Below are 20,662 nucleotides of genomic sequence, written 5' to 3'. Positions count from 1 at the left end.
ACAAAGCTTTGAAAATTGCCCAAACTTTCGGCCAAGAGCTCCGGGACACTTAATGGAGTTTTTAACGGAATAACCAAAATAATGGATGGTGAACAATCTCAAGGACCAAAGTGATGTGTTATGCAAATCTCAATGACCATTTTGAATAAAAAAGCCTTATAGAAATTACAAGATTACTGTATCTTTGTTCCTTTCATTGGGTTCATCATAACAAGTTAACTGCATAATCAGGCATACATGGATACAATATAGTCTCTCAAACAGAAACAGCACCTGCATCTGTTGTCTTCAACATCTATATACACAGGAGGCTCATCTCTGGACTTTTCCTTGTGTTGTGGTAAGCATTTGAGAAGAGTTGAGGCATTTACTTCCGACACTGAGTTGCATTGTATTACCACTAAGGATCTCCTCAAAAAGTAGATTGATGGCATTTCCTTTAGCCTGCAAAACAGAAGAACGTACAATTCAAAGGAAATGGCTTATGTTGGAGCACTGAATGCGTTTTAAAGGAAGTAGAACAAGGGCTACCTTAACTCCCATGGCAATGGCTGTTTTAAGTTTGAAAAGTTGACCCAATCTCAATGAAGCTCCCTTGTTATCTTTGAGAAAGATGACTGGGACCTTCCTTGAAAGAGCCAAGCTTGGCAGGTGCTTTGACAGCCATCGTGGATTGCAATCAGATGCGATCACAACAGCCTGAAGCTCAATGTATGCTGCTTTACCTACCAAGCTGCTTGCTCTTGCTGTTGGTAGCATACGTTCAAGCACGCGAGTCACGTCATTCACCCCTATTGCGAATAGTTTCTACAAACATAATACAATTATTCAATTTTATGAATTATCAAACTTGTTCTAAGTAATATTATTTCTAGTTCTACTCGCAGTCGCAGTGTTGGAAGATAGCTCAACTTCGAATCTCCTTCCCGTCAATTAAATAATGGAAAGAAAAAAGACACCTTATCAAACAGAAGATACACAAACCTTGAACCATATCTTTTCTGGTAATGACTTGCCATCCTCAAGTCTTGCTGACTCTATTCTTCTGTGTTACAAAAAAAAAAAAAAAAAAAAAAAAAAGCATTAGACAAATGTTGTCGTTAATGATGACAAGTCTCACACAAGTTTAAAGCTATTGACCTCTGAATTTGCTGGAGAAGACGATCGAGACGTTCCCCTTCATACAAGCTACATATTTAGCAGAGATTAAGTTGTTAACAATCGATTTGTCGAAAATAATTGGATCTCAAAACGCATCAAATACTCAAAGGAGAAAGGAGGCACGTACTCTTGGCCTTGAGGGAGAAAGGCAGATTTGGAATGCCCTTGAGAGTTTTTGTTTCTGGGCGGCATGTTTACGCACACCGACCGCTCGACGAAAAACCTCAACCAGCCTAGGCTGCTTAAGGTTTTAGCAAAACCGGAAATAAGGAAGAAAGGGTGGGTGCCCTAATAGAAGCACCAAGCTTTGGGCCTACAGAAACAGATAAAAAAAGGCTTGTGGACTCGGAAGCCAAGCCCAAGATGCTACTAATAATAATTTGTTGTCATGTCTCTCTTTTTATTTATTTATTTATTTATTTATTATTATTATTTTTATTTAAATTTATTTAAAGAGACAATTGATGGTAAGCGACGGTAATCCATTCTTTCCGGAGGCCGGGAAAACTCTCCTTTATTTTAAGAAACGATTAATTGTTTGTTACTCTAAAAACATCTTTCATAATAACTTTGTTAAAAGAAAAAGAGTATGTAACGTCATTTTTTAAGTGCATCGAACGAAACGGAAAAGATACAAATGGAAAACTGTGTATCGTCTTATTTGTTTATATGTATTTTGTTATGACTCATATGAGAGTTGGAAAAAATAAATGAACGGAAAATATGATATTGGTTTGGTTGGCAAGTTTTTCAGGGTCAAAGTCAAAAGACTCAAAGGCTCTTGTTTCAGAAGAAAGGGAGAAAGAAACCCAAAACTAATAAAATTGAGGGAATTACAAAGTAAAAGGGAAGGAGAGTTGGATTTGGAGCAAGTAAAGAGTAATATTGACAAAACGGGGAAGAAAAGAAAAGGCATCCATCGGTAGCTACAATTACAATACTCACTTTTTGTCGGTATCCAATGTCACATGATGACATGAATTGAAAAGTGCAATTGAGCAGATGAGCAGATATCCATGGAGATTTCAGTGAGTTTCTTATTATACTCTTAATTTTGGGTGGGGGTGGTGATCTCCTTCCTTCTTCTGCTCACAAGTCACAAGGAAAGGAAAGGCTGGGAAGCTGAAGCTGCTTGGATCATCTCCTTCCTTCCTTCATATGCTATGCTATGATGAGGACGACGACATCTTCTTCTTCTTCTTCTTCCACTCTCACTGTCACTGTCAGTTCCTTAAGTCTTGTTTGATTAACTATAATTTTGTTTGAGAGAAACCATCAAATTCCGTCCTTTGGTTCCTTTGTGACTCACTTCAACATCAAATTATACCAATTCTTAGCATGCTAAATGCTCTCTTTATTGAGATTCACCTCAAAGTCAAAGTTGCGTGTGTTCAGGTGGTGGACGTGCTTCTGCTACTTGCATTGCTTGGCGCTGCTGCTCCGTCGTCTGTCAAAGGCAGCCCACAGTGCAGCAATCAGGCCAACTCAGGGGAAATTCGACCTCACAGTGTCGCCATCACTGAATTTGGCGCTGTAGGAGATGGGGTCACTCTCAACACAAAAGCCTTTCAGAATGCCGTCTTCTATCTCAACTCTTTCACACGCAAGGGTGGGGCCAAGCTTTTTGTCCCTGCTGGCCGCTGGTTGACAGGAAGCTTCCGTCTCATCAGTCATCTAACCCTCTGGTTGGATAAGGACGCTGTCATTCTTGGATCAACGGTAATCTTCCGCTCACCTTCTTTCCAAACAGTTCAACAAAAATTTGTGAATATGCTTGCATTTTGCAATATATATACACACACACACACACATACAAAGACAATGCAACCTGATTGGTTGATGCTAGCCCTCTCTCGGTACATTTGTCAGCAGGTTCGGCGCATTTTTGATTCATTTGTTGTAATTAAACTAAAACAGACTCCTCAGTATATTGTATTGTAGGAACGTGTCAATTTTGATAAAAGAAGTTGTATATTGATCTTTGTGTAAGATTTACAATGGACAAGAATACATATATGGAAGAAAGTAGGAGAAATGAACAACTACAACCCTCTCCATACTTTAAGCCATACCTAATATCTCCACGAGTGATTGAAAGGAAAAATAACTTTTAAATCTTTTGGTAAGTTGGTAACCACAACCCTAACAACTTGGTAAGGTGGCAGCTACAACCATACGTAATCTTCCAATAGAACGTATGTCACAATCCTATATATCACTAGTGTCCATACTAAGCTTATTGCCAGAATTCTGAAATGTTCTTAGTGAGAAATTGCCAAGTGTATTGTGCATTCAGGATAGCTTAATTATTGTGATCATTATTGGCTCATTGCTAGTCCCAAAAGTATACATTATCTTCAGTCTCCTTTCCAGATAAGAGTTGAACTCCAATTCCAATAGGGCACTGCTATCTGTTTTGACCTTGTGGCCATTAAAAATACTTTAGCTCATAATACTGAGTAACTTCTTCTGTAATGTTTCAGAAATCTGATGATTGGCCAATTGTTGAACCATTACCATCATACGGTCGAGGAAGGGAGTTGGCAGGAGGAAGACATCGAAGTCTCATCTATGGATGCAATTTGACAGACATTATCATAACAGGTTGGTAGTATTTGATGATGAATCGTCTCTGGTATACATTCACTTTGTTTGATTTGTAGATGTTGCTGCTCTATCATGCAGGTGATAATGGTACCATTGATGGCCAAGGTAGCATCTGGTGGGATTGGTTCCATAGCAAAACCCTGAATTATACGAGGCCCCATTTGTTGGAGTTGATAAACTCAACTGGGGTTGTCATCTCAAACTTGACCTTCCTAAATTCACCATTTTGGACCATTCACCCTGTATATTGCAGGTTAGTTTTATGATTTATCCGCAAGGATTGAATATCATCTTTCTTCCTTGCTTGGTAGATTTCAAGTGTTTTGAGTATTATATGAATACTATGGAAAAGGGTAAAGATTCTATGAATTAGAGTGAGGAGTTGAGGCTATTTTTCTGATTGAACAGCCATGTAACTATCCAGAATCTGACAATCCTTGCTCCTCTCAAGTCTCCAAACACAGACGGGATTGATCCAGGTGAATCACCAGAATCTCCTTTTCATTATGAAGATAACATTTTCTTAGTTTAAGCAATTAGAAGTGCGAATCACTAATGGTTGATTGTCATATAAATATCAAAACTTGAAAAGTACTTGTAAAAGGCTATTGGGCGTTTTGTTTAACTTCTCAGTATAGACTCTAGAGCATGGAAAACATCAGAGTTTTGCACGTGAAAACCGTATTATCTGTCATCGTTTCCTCATTCTCCCACTTGAAAATGTCTGAGTGTCAAAAAAGCACATAATATCACTTTCATTTCTGACCAACTGCATCAACTTTAATCTTCATTCTACCTTCATTTAGCAGTTGTAAACTACAAGCAAACAAATTTGTTCTTACCCATCCATTATAATGCATCCAGATTCTTCAGATAATGTGTGCATTGAAGACTGTTATATTAGCACTGGTGATGATCTGATTTCCATCAAAAGTGGTTGGGATGAGTATGGAATTTCATATGGTCGACCCAGTAGAAACATCATCATTCACAGGATTACCGGTAAAACTGAAACAAGCGCTGGAATTGCAATTGGAAGTGAGATGTCAGGAGGTGTGTCAGAAGTTCATGTAGAGGACCTCCACTTTTTTGGTTCTAAAACGGGTATCAGGATAAAGACCTCCCCAGGAAGGGGTGGTTATGTGAGAAATATATATGTATCAAACATGAACTTGGATGGTGTAGGCATAGCTTTAAGGTTCACCAGTCAATATGGGGAACACCCAGATGAGTTTTACGACCCAAATGCCCTCCCCAATGTAGAGCGAATTACTTTTAAAGATATCATAGGAGAGAATATCAAAACTGCTGGTCTCCTAGAGGGTTTAGAAGGTGAAAATTTTCTGAACATTTGCCTATCTAATATTACCCTTAACGTGACCTCAAAATCTCCATGGAAATGCTCTTCTGTTCAAGGATATTCCGACCTAGTTTCTCCAGAACCTTGTGCGCCTCTCAAGGAGAATCTCTCCCCACGGCATTATTCAGATTGTTACTCTCTATCTGATGACATATGGATTTCTTCCAGTAATCAAAACAGAGGTGCTCGGTGGCTATCTTGGTAGATTTAATGAAAGTTGCCTTCTATGAATGTTGCAAATTTGATCCTTTCCATTTCCCAGTACATCATCCCACTGCACGGATGGAGAAAATAATGCCCGACATTAGATGTTAAGCGCAGTTGCCAATTTGTGGTTTGTGCCTTGGAAGATGGTACTGAGAAATTATATTTCTTGTAAATATGTGCAGAGTAACAAATAATAATTGAGTGCACTATTATTTCTTCTCTTTGCTTTTCAAGTAATACAGTGCACACTGCAGAAATTCGGAAAGAAGAAAAAAAAAACAAAACAAGTCTCATGTTGCTGGGTCGAAAACCATCAGAAAACTCACATCATAGGAGTCTTCCAGCAATGATTTATGAACATTCTAATTTATAGTTAGCTTTCTTTTACTTCAATGAAGCATATAGTGTAACTTTAGCATAAAAAGAAAAATAACTGTTGACAGTTGCTTCCCGCACACAAGAGCGCAGCGATGAAGCCAAATTTTAGTGAAATTCATTTCAATTAAAGTTGCATTCAATGGGGGGTAGTGTTCAAAAGAATTACATCCAATGGCAATGGGATGTATAATAATTTTAAGCGTGCATACACATTAATCTCCAAGAAAATCCACATAAGATATCATGAGTACACACACAGGTGGCGAATGATGCTTTCTCAAGGGCTGAGAATCAATTTCTATTGAACACAATCCTCCCTATCTCGGGGACGCCTCACTCCCATCCTTCTATGTAACAGAACATAGAACCTGCCTTGATATGTAGGTCTCCAGCTTCCTCGACATCTCCATGAATTTCAAGTCAAAGTTGTTTCGGTACTTGTGCTTTGGTGAGGGCACAATGCCAGAGAACATAGTCAGTGAACTAGGAACCCACCTTCTTGGGCTTGAAAACTTTCCACCGGGTGACCCTGGCATCCACCCTCTGGATATGAGAAGTGTTAAGCCTGATCCTACAGTAGTGGTCGCGCCTTTATCTGTGCTCATCATCAGTGGTCCACATTTGGTCTCTAACAGTAATGGTTTCAATGAATCCTCTTCTGTAGGCCGCTTCTGTTTCACAATCCGTTCTCTGGCTTTCTCTGCTGCTATCGATGCTTTATCTTTACTCTTCGTCAGCCTCCAGGGGTCAATGATGACATGGAAGCCTTGTTACTTAGTTGAGGTAAAAGGCTGAGGATCGCTATCAGTTCTTATGGACAGCCTTTGGTTGTTCGGAAACTTTGAATTGCAATTTATCCCATAAGTCATGCTGCAAATAGACTTGCATGCCTTCTGAAATCTGAAGATGCAAAACTAGGGAAGGCTGTATGTAAATCGAGATACTAATGAGGGAGCTGTCAATTAATGTAACTTACCAATAACAAAAGGAAAATCATAAGGAGAATGAATGTGGTGTAGTTCTTTTTTTCCAATGCAGTTGTTTAACCACTGGAAGAGAAGAACAATTGAATTTTATTTTCAGTTGTTTAAGGGAAGAGAAGAACAATTGAATTTTATTTTCAGTTTTGAATAACACATCCTAAATACTTGATACTTGAGTTTCTAAATTGAATGAGAGGAAAAGGAGTTGTAACAATTTCTCACCCGGCAGTAGTGGTCAAAGGTATCAACACAACGGTTGCAGGTCTGCAGTGCTTGCCGTGTTTTTTCACCTGCAAAACAGAATTTCAATTACTTGTGTAGATACAAATTATATGATGAGAGTGCGATATCTAAGCTCGGATTAGGATTGGGGATTTAATCCGTTGTTTACCTCAAAGTCGCAGAGCACGCAGAAAGAGATGCCGTCCCTTAAATTAGGAGAGACAGCTTCTTCTTTTATGAGGACAAAAGGAAACGGGAGCAAAGGATCCAACTGAGCGATGGTCTTCCATGGATTGAGATACCTTCTCCTTATAAAAGTCCTGAGGATCTTCCTCTCCACCCTCCTAAAGAAGCTCAGTACAATCTACCCGAGAAGGAAGCCGTAGTTGAGCTTTGGAAGGCCTTTGCCACCTTGAGGTTTGTTCTTGTTCTTCTTCTTAAGGCTGGTTCTGTCAGTTGGGTCAGTGGCTGTGCACCTTATGAGGAGAAACATGACCGAAACAGCCTGAAATTGACATTTCAAATTTCAAAGGAAATTAATTCACTCGGATATGAGATGTCATATGCTGATATGGATTGATAGAGGAGTGGAGTAGAGTGAAGTACCACAAAGGAAAAGACGGACTGTGATTTCGAGGATTCTATTTCCGAGGAAAAATCCAAGGAATGTGTAGAAGACCACCACAAGAGAACTGTAAACTGCAATTCCAACAATCTGCAATTCCCACATTTACATTTGGTTCGTAAATTAAATCAAAGGGTACCAATCACTGAATACCAGTTAACAAATGAAACAAAGTGAGTCGGAGTTACTGCAGAGATGGAATGGGCGTTACCAGCCATGGCATCTGCTGTTCATTTCGAACAACACAGACAACACTAGGCTAGACTTGGACTAGACTAGTTGCTTAATCGTCTTGCCGCTTGCTCCTTCTCCAAACACAATACTAGTACTACTAACTAATATTTTTTTTTCTTTTCCTTATTCTTAATTATTTAAGGGCAAATTTGGAAGTTTACTGGAGAAGTTGGAAGTTAAAATAAGATAGTTGAGGCCAAATAAAACTTCCCTCTAAAGTAAAGGACGATTGGATTTGGAATCTTTTTGACAGTAGGGACCATAGAAGGATGCCTGAGTATTAGGAACACGCAGAAGGAGAAGTCTGTAAGTTCTTGTTTCAACAATTTCAATACCCACTCGGAGATATCTTTTCGTTGAGAGTTTGGGAGAAGGAGAGGGCGGAGGAAAACGAGAACAGAGAGCAACATGCAGCTGCAATCACCCAACTCAAATCAACTTCTCTAAGAACGGTCTCAATAACAATCTAAAAGCAATAGGGCAGTGAACAAACAGCTCATCCTCACTGTCACTTCCTCTTTCACACATTATGCACTGTTGGAGAGAAAAGACATTTAATGTTCTCATATGAATCAAATCACATGTCTAAACTTAAAATAGTTTTAGATTAAAAAAAAAAAAATTTAATTGAGAAGCAACCAGTGTACATAATACATAAAAACACTGGACAAGACATCCGCTGCCCCCTGATACCTGATACAAATAAAGTCCCAGAAACATTATAGCGAAATCAGAAAAAAAAAATTAAATGAAAATTGATTACGACTCTAGCAACACTTGTAATAGATCATCCTAATCGTCCCTCAAACTACAGGTCCTTTTCAATTCTAGTACTAGAGAAATTTGGGTTACATTCTGGCCCATGAGCGGAACTGCCGCTTGAACTAGTGGTGAATGATAAACTTCTACCAAAGTTCCAAACAACTTTCAAATGGCGTAAATTACAAGAATAATTAAATACACTCACTCGTCTTTGTACTGTTGAATTTCACCCTCGGAAAACTCCCCAGATGAGAACAGGTCAACAAGAGGAATGGATGGTGGATCAGTCTGCCCTTGCCTAAGTTCGTAGCACCACAAAATTTTCCTTACTTGCTCTTATTTTTCTTCTTTGAAATGTCTGCCTAAAGAGGAGGGGAGGGAGAGGTCAGATGCAGAACTTCGTACCTACCTCCCCTATATCCATATCTCTGAATAGCATAGGTACCAAGAACAACAACAATCAACCCAACTTCTGAGAGTAGTTCCTCATCGTGTCTCCAAAAAAAAGAAAATTAGTGATCCTTCTTCAGTCCGTCCCCAACAACTCTATGGCGGAGGAGGAGCTGCCTCCAAAGAAGAGACCGAAACGTTCAAGATCACAGCCGTGGGAGGACCCTGCTGCTACTGATGTCGAACCAGAAGCAGAACCCGTATTCGAATTCTATCTTGAACCAGCTATCCGAAAGTCAGACATCTTGAAGTTTCTCAAGACATACCAATATGCAGGCAACAATGGGTGGTGGGATGATGTGGCTCACGCCACGAACAACGCAGACACCTACGTGCAGTACATTCTTCAGTTCTTAAACATGGGTGAGAAGGTAGAGTTTGAAGGAGATGCCATTATGTTCGTAGACGAATATCTGAAACCCCATAAGCTGAAGAAACATAAGGAAGAATTTGTCAAAACTTTCAATTGCAAGAGCACAATCTGGTTCAAGACTTGATTTTGAAGATGTCTCCCAAAGAAAACTGGCCCGAAATTGTTTATCAGATACAAGTCGAATTCTTGAAATGTCTGGACTCAATTGAGAGAGAAAGTGGGAGTAGGCTGATGAAATTCTCAAGCTTTTGTGCATCCGATGGCCGCCTAGTCGTCTTCCATGCAACAGAATTACAATAGCATCCGATGGCCGCCTAGTCGTCTTCCATGCAATAGAATTACAATAGTGTCCCTCGCCATGTCAATATTGGAAGGCTGCGGTGCTGTTAATCTTTCAAGTTTGTTCCACTGGCCGTGGTAAAAAGAACGGAAACAAGAAAGCAACCGCATTTATGCTTATAGATAATAAGACAACAAAAGAAGCTATTGAAAAGGTAGGACCCATCATTTTAACGCAGCTAGAAGTTGCCGTTGATGATGGTTTGGACGGCCAAGATTTCTTTATCCAAAACTATTATCCTATGTCCCTAGACTAACTCGACCGTCTAGGGCAATTAACATGGCGTTCATGTTGCTCGACATCACCAAGAATTGGACGAATTGAAGACATAATAGGCCTACCACACCGTCTAAGACTTGGTATGAACAAACATGAGGACGAGATTGACTTCGATTTTGATGATTTTGAGGGTGATTCTCTTTCCTTATAGCCTATGTAGTCTTATGTTGATGAGACCAAAATCAATCAAATCACTGAATTTTGTTATGAAGGAAATGCTTTATGTTCACAATCTGATGAAGAAACCATCTTGTCTTATGGTTAATGGAAGATGATGAAGACGATATGCTAGAACACTATTTGGCTGAGAAGTCGGACTCATCGACCCACTATTCGAAGAGAGTCACCAGCTAGATCTAAAAACAATTGAATGAGAGCATCGTCTAATGAACAAATGGGTTATTGGAGGATTTGCTTAAGGCGCCGGCGAAGACGTTGAGGAAGGGAACGAATTGGAAGATGAAGACCAGACTTAGGCGTGAGTGAAGATTTGGACCGGTAGGAACCGGCTCGTTTCAATGGGCCGGGTTAGGTCTGGATCCTATTTTGAAAAATTCAAAACCCGCCTCGGCCAACCCCGTCCCATCCCGTTTTATTTACAAACGTGTCCGATCTAATTCCTTCAATTTTGGGCCAGGCCTGGCCTAGGCCCACCCCTTACTCGAAGGTCGTGATAGTATCTTAGGCCCACCTAATACACATGTTCTACATATAGAACCCATTATACATCTAATACTCATTAGGCTTGGCCCACTTTACATTTATTTGGTTAATTAAATTTTGATATTTTATTTTTCTTATAAGATAAACTATTTGGATTCGGATTCTTTCTTTAATCACTCACACAAGTGTTACAAATGACACAATTTCCCCAAACCCAAAGGGAAAAGGCACAAAACCATGAGCTGGTGATCAAGTGGTAAATGACATATTGCGAGGCTTCCTTCAAACTAAAAATTGGAGGTCTCAGATTCAAAACCCACTGTTGGTGTGGAAGTCAGACTTGTGGCCAAGGGGTGACTGAAATGCCTCTATGAGTCTTCCTAGCCTCCGAAAGAGGTGAATAACCGTGACTTGCCACAAGTTGTTCCCTCTTTTAAATAAAATAAAATAAAATAAATGGAAAAGGCATGAAGAAATTTTGTGAGTTTTCTAGTCCTAGTCCTACCAAAACGAGGATAATTAAGGGTCTATTTGGTATTCTATTTAAATCTAACTTTTAAACTCAAAAACACTTTTTAAGTTTTACAACTTAAATATTTGGTTAATCTGTTTAAAAAAACTGAATTCAAAACTAACTTGAAAATTAACCTACTTTTGAATAACACAAAAAATGAATTTTAGAGTTTTTAAACCCTAAACCCACTACTTTTCTCTCTCATCTCACTCTTGATTTTTCTATATCTCTATCCTATCTTACTCTCTCTTACCCTCTAAATCTCTCTCCTCTCTCTGCTCTCTCTTTGCTTTTTTCTTTTTTAATTATTAAAATTTAAAAATAATTTGGAATCTCATACTAAACAAGTTTTTGAATTTTAAATGTTCTTGAGAAATTATGAAAAACTTTTAATACGATACCAAACAAGCCATATAACATATTGTCATGAATCTTAGCCGTTGTTTTTGTTTGAGAATGATTTCTCATGTTTTATTTGGTCAATGAGATACAGAGAGTACAACACCGAACGGTGAGCATGACACACCCCGACCGAGATCAGGGCGTGCTGGCCATCACACGAAGGTGACGTAGCCATGTGCACGTGCGGAAGCTAATAAGGTAGTAATATGAAGTACGAATAATTAAAAACTAAATAGCATACAATGTACTAATACAAGTGCTAGCGTGTGAGTCACAAATTCAGAGCAAGTCTACAGCAGTCCAAAAGAAAAGATACGATAAAGTACACCCGAAGGTGACCCTACAATGATAGGTGTCTGTCAGACGTGCCGGAAAAAGCCCTCAGGGAAACCACCAGAACTGCTACTCAACTAGAACCTGGAGGGGCGCAAAACAAAAGCGTGAGTGGGCAAAAACAAATCTTTCGAAAACCATTTATAAAAGTACTTCTAACCCCTCGCCGTAAAACCTGTATACTTCCCAGAAATAAACATATGTATAGTGTATATGCCAATCATACTCAAATATATGCCATGTGCTCAATAATATGCCATGCCGAAATCTCATAATGATATGCAAGTGCTCAGGTATAATCATGTCAATAACATGTAATCTGGCAGCCGGAGTCACCTAATGTGACCTGTACGACTGCATATAGAGCTAAAATCTCAATCTCACTATCTGAACCTGCCCACGAGTCGGAACCAGCTAAAGTGGCCTGTACGACAGGCCTGGGTGTAACATATATATACGCTCTAGTGCTACGATCACGTGAAGGCTGTGCGAATAATCGCGGGTCACCTACGAGTCGGAACCACCTAATGTGGTCTGTACGACAAGACTGTGCACCTAACTTGGATCCAAGCTGAGCGTGTGGTGCAGGAGGTGAACATCACGTGAAGGACTGTGCCCTACTCTGGGCGGGAGCACTAACATCGGGGGTGCAGGTTATGAGCTCTCTAAGCATCTCAAACTCCTACTGAATGTAAATATGAATACCACTTACCTGGCACTTACCTGTGCGTCCACAGCACCCAATATGCATATGTATATATATATGCAACTACTAATATAATCATCAATGCACGAATAATGATGAAGTAATGCATGGCATAAATTAATAAACATTTATTCAATTTCTGGAAAAAATATAGTATATAGGTATATACGGAAAACCAAAAGCCTACTCACTGGTATGTGGAAGGGTCGTAGCCCCCCTGCCTCGCGTGTGCACGCTCGTCCTTGGGGTACGTGTCACCTATATGCGAAATAGCTATAAAAACGTTAACTTTAAAGCACATAACCTAACTTTCGTAATAACTTCTCATACATTGCTCAAAATGGACAATTGAATATACCAACGTGCTCTACACACCTCAGGATCACAACCATATTTTTAGAAAAATTTTCCTCCGCCGCACGCGCCGGCCACGCGCAGGCACGTGCGGTGCACACGGACGGCGTCAACTGACGCCGTTAGGAATATTCCGTCAGTTTTGACAGATTCCGTTAACGGCTTTAGGAATATTCCGTCACCTTCTCCGGCGAACCTCCGGCGAGGCTCCGGCGCCGGAAAACTGGAAAAATTTCAAATCGTGTTTTCTCACTCGTTTTTCAACCATTTTTCACGTTTCTTGAACCAAAATGAAGCTTAGGACTAGTAGAACACATTCAAACTACTTTTAAAGGCCAAAAACCACACGATTTTACCTGTGCAAACTGTCCAAAACCAGCCAACTTCGAACCAAGCTATCCCGACGTCCAAAATCGTCCAACGAAGTATTTCTAAGCTCCTTGGGACCTCACTAAGACATCTATGAGCTTCAAAATCCCAAAAACAAGCTAGATTAAATTTGCATGAACAGTACTCAAAACGGACATCGTCGAATCGACGTGAAAACGACGGATTTCTTACCTGAAAATGGTATAGCTGCACTCGCACGAGCCTCACGAGCTCCAATGTGGTCCTGGTTCCTTCGATCTGTGACGTTTTGGTGTGATTGTATGTTTGTCCGTACGTTTACAGAAGGAAGAAGAAGAAAGAAGGGAGAGAGAGAGAGACAGGAAGAAGACAGAGGGTGAGGGAGAGTGAGACAGTGTGTGTGTGTGTGTGTGTGGCCCAGCACATGCCACACCACACAAGACAACCAAACAACAATACGAAAACAAGCTAGGGGTAAAAGGGTCATTTCACACGTACGGTTTCGATATTTTCGGGACGGGATGTCACAGAGCAGGGACTCATTAGGAGGCTTTGAAAAAAAAAATTTATTTTAAGAATAGATTGATCTACTTCCCTTTACAGCTTCTCACATTGCATCACGATTACATTACTGGTGAAAGAAAATGGCGAATTGACGATGACAACTTTCTCTTGTGCTCTTTTAATTACTTAGTTGCAGAATTCATTCATTCATTTTAGGGTAGGGTAAGGTAGGGTTTTTCCTGTCAAAACTGGTGGCGGCGGCATCTTCTTATTATTATTATGTTGGTGCGAGGATTCGTTGTTTAATATTTGTGTAGATAATCACAAAAAGATTTGGTAAAGTGCAAGATGGTTTCCAAGTCTTGGCAATGGCATCGAATAACCTCCTATGTGTGGCTGTGGATATTTTGGCCGCAATTTCCAACCGTAGGTCTTTTCTATAGTGATATTTGGACCTTGTCTGTTATGTAAAGTGCGATGAAAAAAATTAATTTTTGGTCTTATAGTGATAAATGGACTCTCAATTATAGTGTGTATGGCATAACGTTCACAATGAAGGTGCTCTTCGCTTTGGGTGAAAGTATAATCACCACCATGATTCTCTCACACTGTTTGCAATAAGTCCAAATTCTCATGTCCTGCTCTTTGGCACTCGAAAGTTGCTTGTTAGCTATGACTTCGGAAGTAGAAGAAAGTCGAAAATAACATAGCATTGATAATATTAGATATTCCTAATAATCATAGTAATGGTCCTTGACAAGTTTTCGATTATGTAAGATAATCGATATTGTCAAAAGCAAGTGCTAACAAGTAAGTCTGATCTTTCTTGGTTTCAACCATCTTTTGTGCAAGATCACTAATTGCTTTCAAGTTTTCAAACTCAATATTAGACATCATGTCCCAAATGTATTCTCAAGTTGTTCTTTGAGTAACTCAAGATCGTGCTTCAAAAAAAATAACTTGGATAAAAATGGGCAAGACGCAACAATATTTCTTTATCAAAAGTAGAGAAAGAATTGCTTGGACTTAAACTTGCCACACAAAGAAGTAACTCAATATTCTTCTCAATAAATCGATCAATTAACTCAGGGAGTTGCTTATCAATGACATCGATGAATAAATTAACATGATAATGATGCAAGTTTGTGATGGGCTGAGCTTTTCAGTTTGATATGCACAAGACTTATCTCACATAAATCACGTGTCATTATATAAGTAGAGGGAAGTTTTATTGTTCAAGTGTCTCACATAAATCTATTTGACCGCAAAAATTAACATGTGTTTTTTTTTCCTATGTTAACCTTGTTTGATAACCCTATTTTGCAGAACTTTGGGTGAGGAGCTATTTTTAGAGGAAGGGTAACATGACATGAGATGAGGTGTTAAGAGTTTCTGAGACATAACAAGAGGTTTGATGTACATCCACTAAAAAGGTAGACTTCATGAAGATCTGAATTCGTCAAATGTACTTGTAAAAGACAACGAATGGAAGATATAATATTTCGAGATTGGTGAGAGTGTTTAAGTTTGTTTATTAGTAAATGTAAAAACTGGTGTGAGCTTTTAAGAAATAATTTAACGCACTTGTTTATGCAGCACAAAAGCTAATGGATGATTGTTGTCAAGGTGGGGAGATGGAAGAAAAGTTGACAGGTCAGACATATGATGCGCCATAGGATAAAAGTGGGCTTAAAAAAACATGTTCATCTTTGGTATGATGCTCTTGAAGCTGATTGTGCAACTAGAAACATTTTCAAAAAATGGTAGCATTCTTTACGGCTTCAAGAAGGAATGAAACCTTTTTGAAAAAGTGAACGACCATCAATTTAAAAGGCTTGTGATGAAGCTTGTGGACAAAGATCCTACAAAAAGGCCTTCATCGGTAGAGATTTTGGATGATATCACTGCGTAGAATGTATATGGATATAGTCTGATGGTGGTGATTGAGTCACTAACTCTCACATTCTGATGCTGATGAAGACATTCATGAACATAGTTGTTACGTTGTTGTATAATGCCAATCCACATACTCACTCTTCATTCACTCCACATGCTCACTCAATCTATTTAAGCATATTGTGAATGACAAATGAGTTTTGTGGAGTTGCATATGGAAACACACAACAATTATGTCCATGTTTGTCCTCATCGACATCGGATTGTGGGAGTTGGAGGGCTTTGATCTCTACTATCAGACTATATCCATATACGTTCTAAAAGTAATATCATATAATACCTCTACAGGTGAAGGCCTCTTTATAGGGTCTTGTCCAAAAGTTTTAGCACAAAGCTCTTAATCGAGGATCAATCACTTTCTTAGGAAGTTTTCCTTTCTTCTTGAAGCTGTAGAAAATGATACAATTTTTGGAAATCGTCCTTGGCTGTGCATTCAGCTCCAATAACATCATACCAAGGCTGAACATGTCTTTTTCAAAGTCCACTTTATCTGCTGGCACATTATGTCTAACCTTTCAACTCTTCTTCCATCTCAACATCCTCGAAACAATCACCCACCAACTTTCATGCTGCATAAAAAAGTGCATAAAATTATTTCTCAAATGTTCTCACCAACTTTTACTTTTACTAATAAACAAACTAAAAACACTCACCAATTCCTAAATCTCCCATCTTCCATTCGTTGTCATGTACAATTACATTTGATGGATTCAGATACCCATGCGTTATACCTTCATGGAGGGTGTACAACAACCCTTTTGTTATGTCTCAGAAAACACTCAATGCCTCATCCCATGTCATGTTACCCTTCCTCTCCAATATCTCTTATTCGGCAAAACATGTTTAAGTAAAAAACAGAACACATATCTTTAAATAGTCTAAAGGTAGATTTCCCAGCATTCTTGTACAATGTACAAACAAGGACATTGTTGCTTCTCTTTGTCTTTGTTCTTACTAGAAATTACGCCTGCGTGTTGCTGCGGGAACCATCTGTTTCAGGCGTAACCAAATGAATGAAACACATTTAAGTTGAATAAATTCAACACAATTATGAACAAACATAGGGATACATGAGTGAATGAGGTCAATAAGATAAGCAGTTTATGCTACCTTGTGCCAAAGAGTTTATGCTAGTATGCCCTCTTATGTTTAAGGAGCAATTGAAAGAAAAAAGTTCATGAACGTCGCTCTTCTGCTGGCAGAGTTAGACTCATATCAGGATCATTACAGGTTCTGGGAAAGGATTGCCAAAAGAAAGCATGCATAACCTCTCCGACAATTACCTAAATGAATGCATGCATAACTTCTTCTACAATAAATTTGTTCACCTGAGTCACAATCCCCTTGCAAGGATTGTAAAACTCAAAGCTTACTGTCCAAAACCAAATAATTTGTACTATTGACATGCTTGTGCAACATATGCCTTAAACTAGAAAAACATAAAAAATCGAATACAAATTTGTAAATGATGGACGGATTTTGTTTTACATTTTTATAATCAAATCAAGTGGCAATATAGCACGTAAAATTACAAACTTGAAGCAACCAAAGAGAGCGGAAATTAAGATGTAGAGATATCCTCAAACTTACAACATACTGTATGGAAGCTAACCATAGAGGTTTGTGAAGCAAACTGCGGCATGAGTTGCAGTTAATTGAACAAAAACATAGTAGTTTAACCAAAAATGCGTGATGAAATGGATTCATAGTTTTCATGTATGACACAACCCTATATTATTCCATAAGTCAACTTAATATCATTCCACAAAGTGAAATTATAATGCTTACTTGTCACAGAAAGGGCAATGCCAAAACGAAGGCATATGGCGAAACTTAGTAACCTGTAGCATTCATTGCACTTTGTAGCCGATATGTTTTTGTTGATCTGATAGCATCTGCTAACACAAAAAAGGCCACAAAAGGGATGCCAAGTCTACTTTGATTCTTATATCATGCGATAAATAGAACAAATAGATGATGTTTTCATATCAATAGCATACTAAGAAATCTAAAGGACACAACACAGTAGCTTACTAATTCAAAAGATTAAATGAACTATAAATGGACCAACGGTTAATCGAACAAATTCAATATAACTGAATCACATTCTAATTTTAAGCTAAGCACTATATTGCCAAGAAAAGTGCCCTCAACAACACATGGAGGTTAGGACCAATCCAGTAATCTTGAGAAAAGGGGATCCCTGAACCCTCAAAACCCACGTACATCTTTTGGCAAGATAAGTCATATTGCCAAAGCACAAAAGAAAAAATAATAATAATGTATTGACACATTAAAAAAGAAATTCCGAACCTTTTGTCCAATGCAAGAAGGTTTGGGAGTATTGAAAAGAAATGTCTATAAGAAGTATTCAATTTTTTCTTTACTATGCTCAATTATGTGGATGTGCATTGTAGTGCTATAATGATGACAATTATTTGTCAAATGCAAGTGGATTTCTACCATTTTATCAGAAAATGTTAATATCAAAGGAAAGTAAGCTTGTATGGAATAACAATCGTTTAAAATTAATGACCATATTAAGAACAGAAGAGTTTCAGCAAATAATTGAATGTAATACATTAGACATAGATGAGAGGATTGAGTAATTAGGAATTCTATCATTCATGTGAAAAAGAAAACATGCATTATAGTTGAAACAACTCTACCTTTACTTGGAGCCTTAACTTCAAATAATCCATTATGGCGTCTGCACAAAACAGAAGCACATAGAATACAGATGATGAGTTTCTGCACACAGCAACTAAAACGACGTAATACCTAAGATCCAATGAAGTCAAATTTTGCTTGCTATATATGGATACGCATGCTATAAGAAACATCCATTTGGAGATCATAATGTGTCATCAATATCATAGTTTCAAGTAATCAGTCTACTACATGGAGGAAAAACACAGAAAAGGGAAGTAGAAAAGTAGAAGACATAATACTTGGGCATTTGGCATGAATTGTAAGTTTCTGAAAAAATTGCTCAACAATCTTACAAATTCAATCATTAAACGTTATACTGTAACCCAAGACAAAGATAAAATTATACAATTTGTTTACAAATCAAAACAAAGTGCTACTATAATCCGCAACCGCTATCAATCATAAGATGGTAAATGAGAGAGAGAGAGAGAGAGAGAGAGAGAGAGAGAGAGAGAGAGAGAGAATTCGAGAAGCACCTGCTAACATTACCAAAAAATTGAAAATGGTGGTTTTCATATGAAGATAAGGCGCCTACTATGAAATCAGGGCACAAAAATTATAATTAAATTTTTTATGTAAGGTAAAAAACTAATTCATTAATTAATTAAGAGAAATGACTGAAAACGTCAACTTTTCAATTGTTATCAGTATTACATGGACTAAAAGAACAGGAGAAGTAAGATTTCATGTAGAAGATCGCTTGTATAAACTAAATCCAGTAAATCAGAGAAAAATGTAGTACAACAGTACACGACTGGAAAAGAGAAAGTACAAAATCCAGTCTACTGCTTAAGCATGACTCTATGTAAGATTCTTTTCCCTTAAAGTTTGAACAGACCAACATATCAAATTAAGGAAAACAAATAACCTTCTCAGCCTTGGCAGCAGCTTGTGCAGATTTTCCATACAATTCTTCTCTAACAGCAAGTTGACCCTTCAATTCTTATCTTTCAAGCCCTGAAAACACAAAATCCAAGATGCAGTGACAAATAAACATGTATAAGTTTCATGAAAACTCAAAGTTTCTAGGCCATACCTACAAATTTGCTTCTGCTCCACTAAAAAACTTCTTCACTCTCTTATCTAACTCATCAGAAATCTTCTCCTGCAAATTAAGGTACTGTCCATTTTATTTTCTCATTCCCTTTTTAAGAAAATTATGTGCACATAAGAGCCTAAAGTTCGGCTCTCATGTTGGTGAGTTAAATAGTGCAATGTACAAAATGTGGGAGCTTAATCTAGAGCTATCATAACTAAAATACCAAAATATCAAAACTTGAAAATCTCCACCTAACAAAACATCTAAAAAACATTTAAAAAACATATTTTCAAGGTGGGAGCTTACAGCAGTTTCAAATCATTCGGGACCTACAATTTTCTTGCAGTTTCATTTTCTGAGAAACCTGGAGGGCTTGGGAGAAGCGTTTCCGCTTTCGGAGGTCCTGAATGATGCGCAGAAGCTCTGTGACTCGGACTTTGTTGCCATTGTAGACGCAGTCGTCGAGCTCTAGAACCATATTCAAGCTAGGGTTTCCGAGCGGGCTGATTTTGTTGTAGAGGGTCAGCTACTTGGTCCTGCTCTTGTAGTAGGTCCTGCTCGTGTAGTAGGACTTACTCGCCATCGCATTTCGGATTAGGGTTCTGGTGAAGAGCTTCAGATCCATGATTTGGGGTTTAGGGTTTTTGGAGTTGGGGGAGAAGAACCAGAGAAATGAAAATGAAGGGGGGCTTTTGGAGGAATGGGGAGAAGAAGAGAAGCAGCTGAGACAGAGAGAGCTTTCCTCATGTCTTTCTTGGTGCAGGTAACTCATTGTGCTTAATTAGCATCAAACAAGGATGCAGTGAAACTAGGATTTGAGAGGATTTTAAAAGATTTTAAAATTTTAGTGTAGTCAATTAAAAGATTTGAAAGGATTTTAAAATCCATCCAAATCCAAGTGTATTAAAAAAAATTAAGATTTTGGAGGATTTCAATAAGTTGTGAATTTTGTGGGATTTGAGAGTCAAAAGTATCTATAACCAAGACTAAAAAGAATCCAACCTCACCCCCTAAGATTTCAAATCCTTCCACCACAATCCACCACAATCCATTCCAATTCTTTAAAAATCCATATAAATTTTGTAAGAGCCTTTAATCCTCTTAAATCCTATCAAATCTATCACTTTTAAAATCCTTTAAAATCCTTTAA

At 38.3% G+C, this 20,662-nt stretch overlaps 2 protein-coding genes, 1 long non-coding RNA gene and 1 pseudogene across 4 annotated transcripts; 1 reads left to right on the top strand and 3 right to left on the bottom strand.

The window, feature by feature from the left end:
• Positions 1–139: 139 nt before the first annotated feature.
• Positions 140–1,467, bottom strand: LOC137739907 (uncharacterized). The gene is made up of 5 exons (XM_068479654.1): positions 1,289–1,467; positions 1,141–1,188; positions 985–1,045; positions 532–807; positions 140–444 (listed from the first exon to the last, which is right to left on the bottom strand). Exons 1-5 carry the CDS (start codon positions 1,351–1,353, stop codon positions 313–315), a joined length of 582 nt encoding a protein of 193 aa, XP_068335755.1. The 5' UTR covers positions 1,354–1,467; the 3' UTR covers positions 140–312.
• A 449-nt stretch (positions 1,468–1,916) lies between these two features.
• LOC137739636 (probable polygalacturonase) lies at positions 1,917–5,552 on the top strand. Of its 2 annotated transcripts, none has more exons than XM_068479278.1 (6): positions 1,917–2,189; positions 2,557–2,880; positions 3,645–3,765; positions 3,847–4,021; positions 4,177–4,247; positions 4,633–5,552. In XM_068479278.1, the coding sequence occupies exons 1-6, from the start codon at positions 2,178–2,180 to the stop codon at positions 5,331–5,333; spliced, it is 1,404 nt and encodes a 467-aa protein (XP_068335379.1). In that variant the 5' UTR covers positions 1,917–2,177; the 3' UTR covers positions 5,334–5,552. The 2 variants fall into 2 exon arrangements, with proteins under 2 accessions (XP_068335379.1, XP_068335378.1); XM_068479277.1 differs by having other exon boundaries at positions 1,918–2,383.
• Positions 5,553–5,691: 139 nt separating this feature from the next.
• Positions 5,692–7,648, bottom strand: LOC137740793 (protein S-acyltransferase 18-like; annotated as a pseudogene).
• Positions 7,649–19,341: 11,693 nt separating this feature from the next.
• On the bottom strand, positions 19,342–20,283 carry LOC137740316 (uncharacterized). Its single transcript, XR_011069161.1, has 3 exons — positions 19,819–20,283; positions 19,510–19,578; positions 19,342–19,430 (listed from the first exon to the last, which is right to left on the bottom strand). It is a non-coding gene; the product is annotated as an uncharacterized lncRNA (long non-coding RNA).
• Between the last annotated feature and the right edge of the window lie 379 nt (positions 20,284–20,662).

This window comes from Pyrus communis, chromosome 7, assembly GCF_963583255.1.
Source record: "Pyrus communis chromosome 7, drPyrComm1.1, whole genome shotgun sequence".
Taxonomy (NCBI): domain Eukaryota; kingdom Viridiplantae; phylum Streptophyta; class Magnoliopsida; order Rosales; family Rosaceae; genus Pyrus; species Pyrus communis.
The sequence above is the reverse complement of the archived record's forward strand: the minus strand, read 5'-3'. Positions and strand labels throughout refer to the sequence as shown.

Coding starts and splice junctions, on each gene's coding strand:
- LOC137739636 (XM_068479277.1), top strand. CDS start 2,330: ATGATGAGGACGACGACATCTTCTTCTTCTTCTTCTTCCACTCTCACT. Junction 3,766..3,846: donor GACAGACATTATCATAACAG/GTTGGTAGTATT, acceptor TCTATCATGCAG/GTGATAATGGTACCATTGAT. Junction 4,248..4,632: donor CACAGACGGGATTGATCCAG/GTGAATCACCAG, acceptor TAATGCATCCAG/ATTCTTCAGATAATGTGTGC.
- LOC137739907 (XM_068479654.1), bottom strand. CDS start 1,353: ATGCCGCCCAGAAACAAAAACTCTCAAGGGCATTCCAAATCTGCCTTT. Junction 1,189..1,288: donor TTTCTCCCTCAAGGCCAAGA/GTACGTGCCTCC, acceptor CTAAATATGTAG/CTTGTATGAAGGGGAACGTC. Junction 808..984: donor CAGAAAAGATATGGTTCAAG/GTTTGTGTATCT, acceptor TTATGTTTGTAG/AAACTATTCGCAATAGGGGT.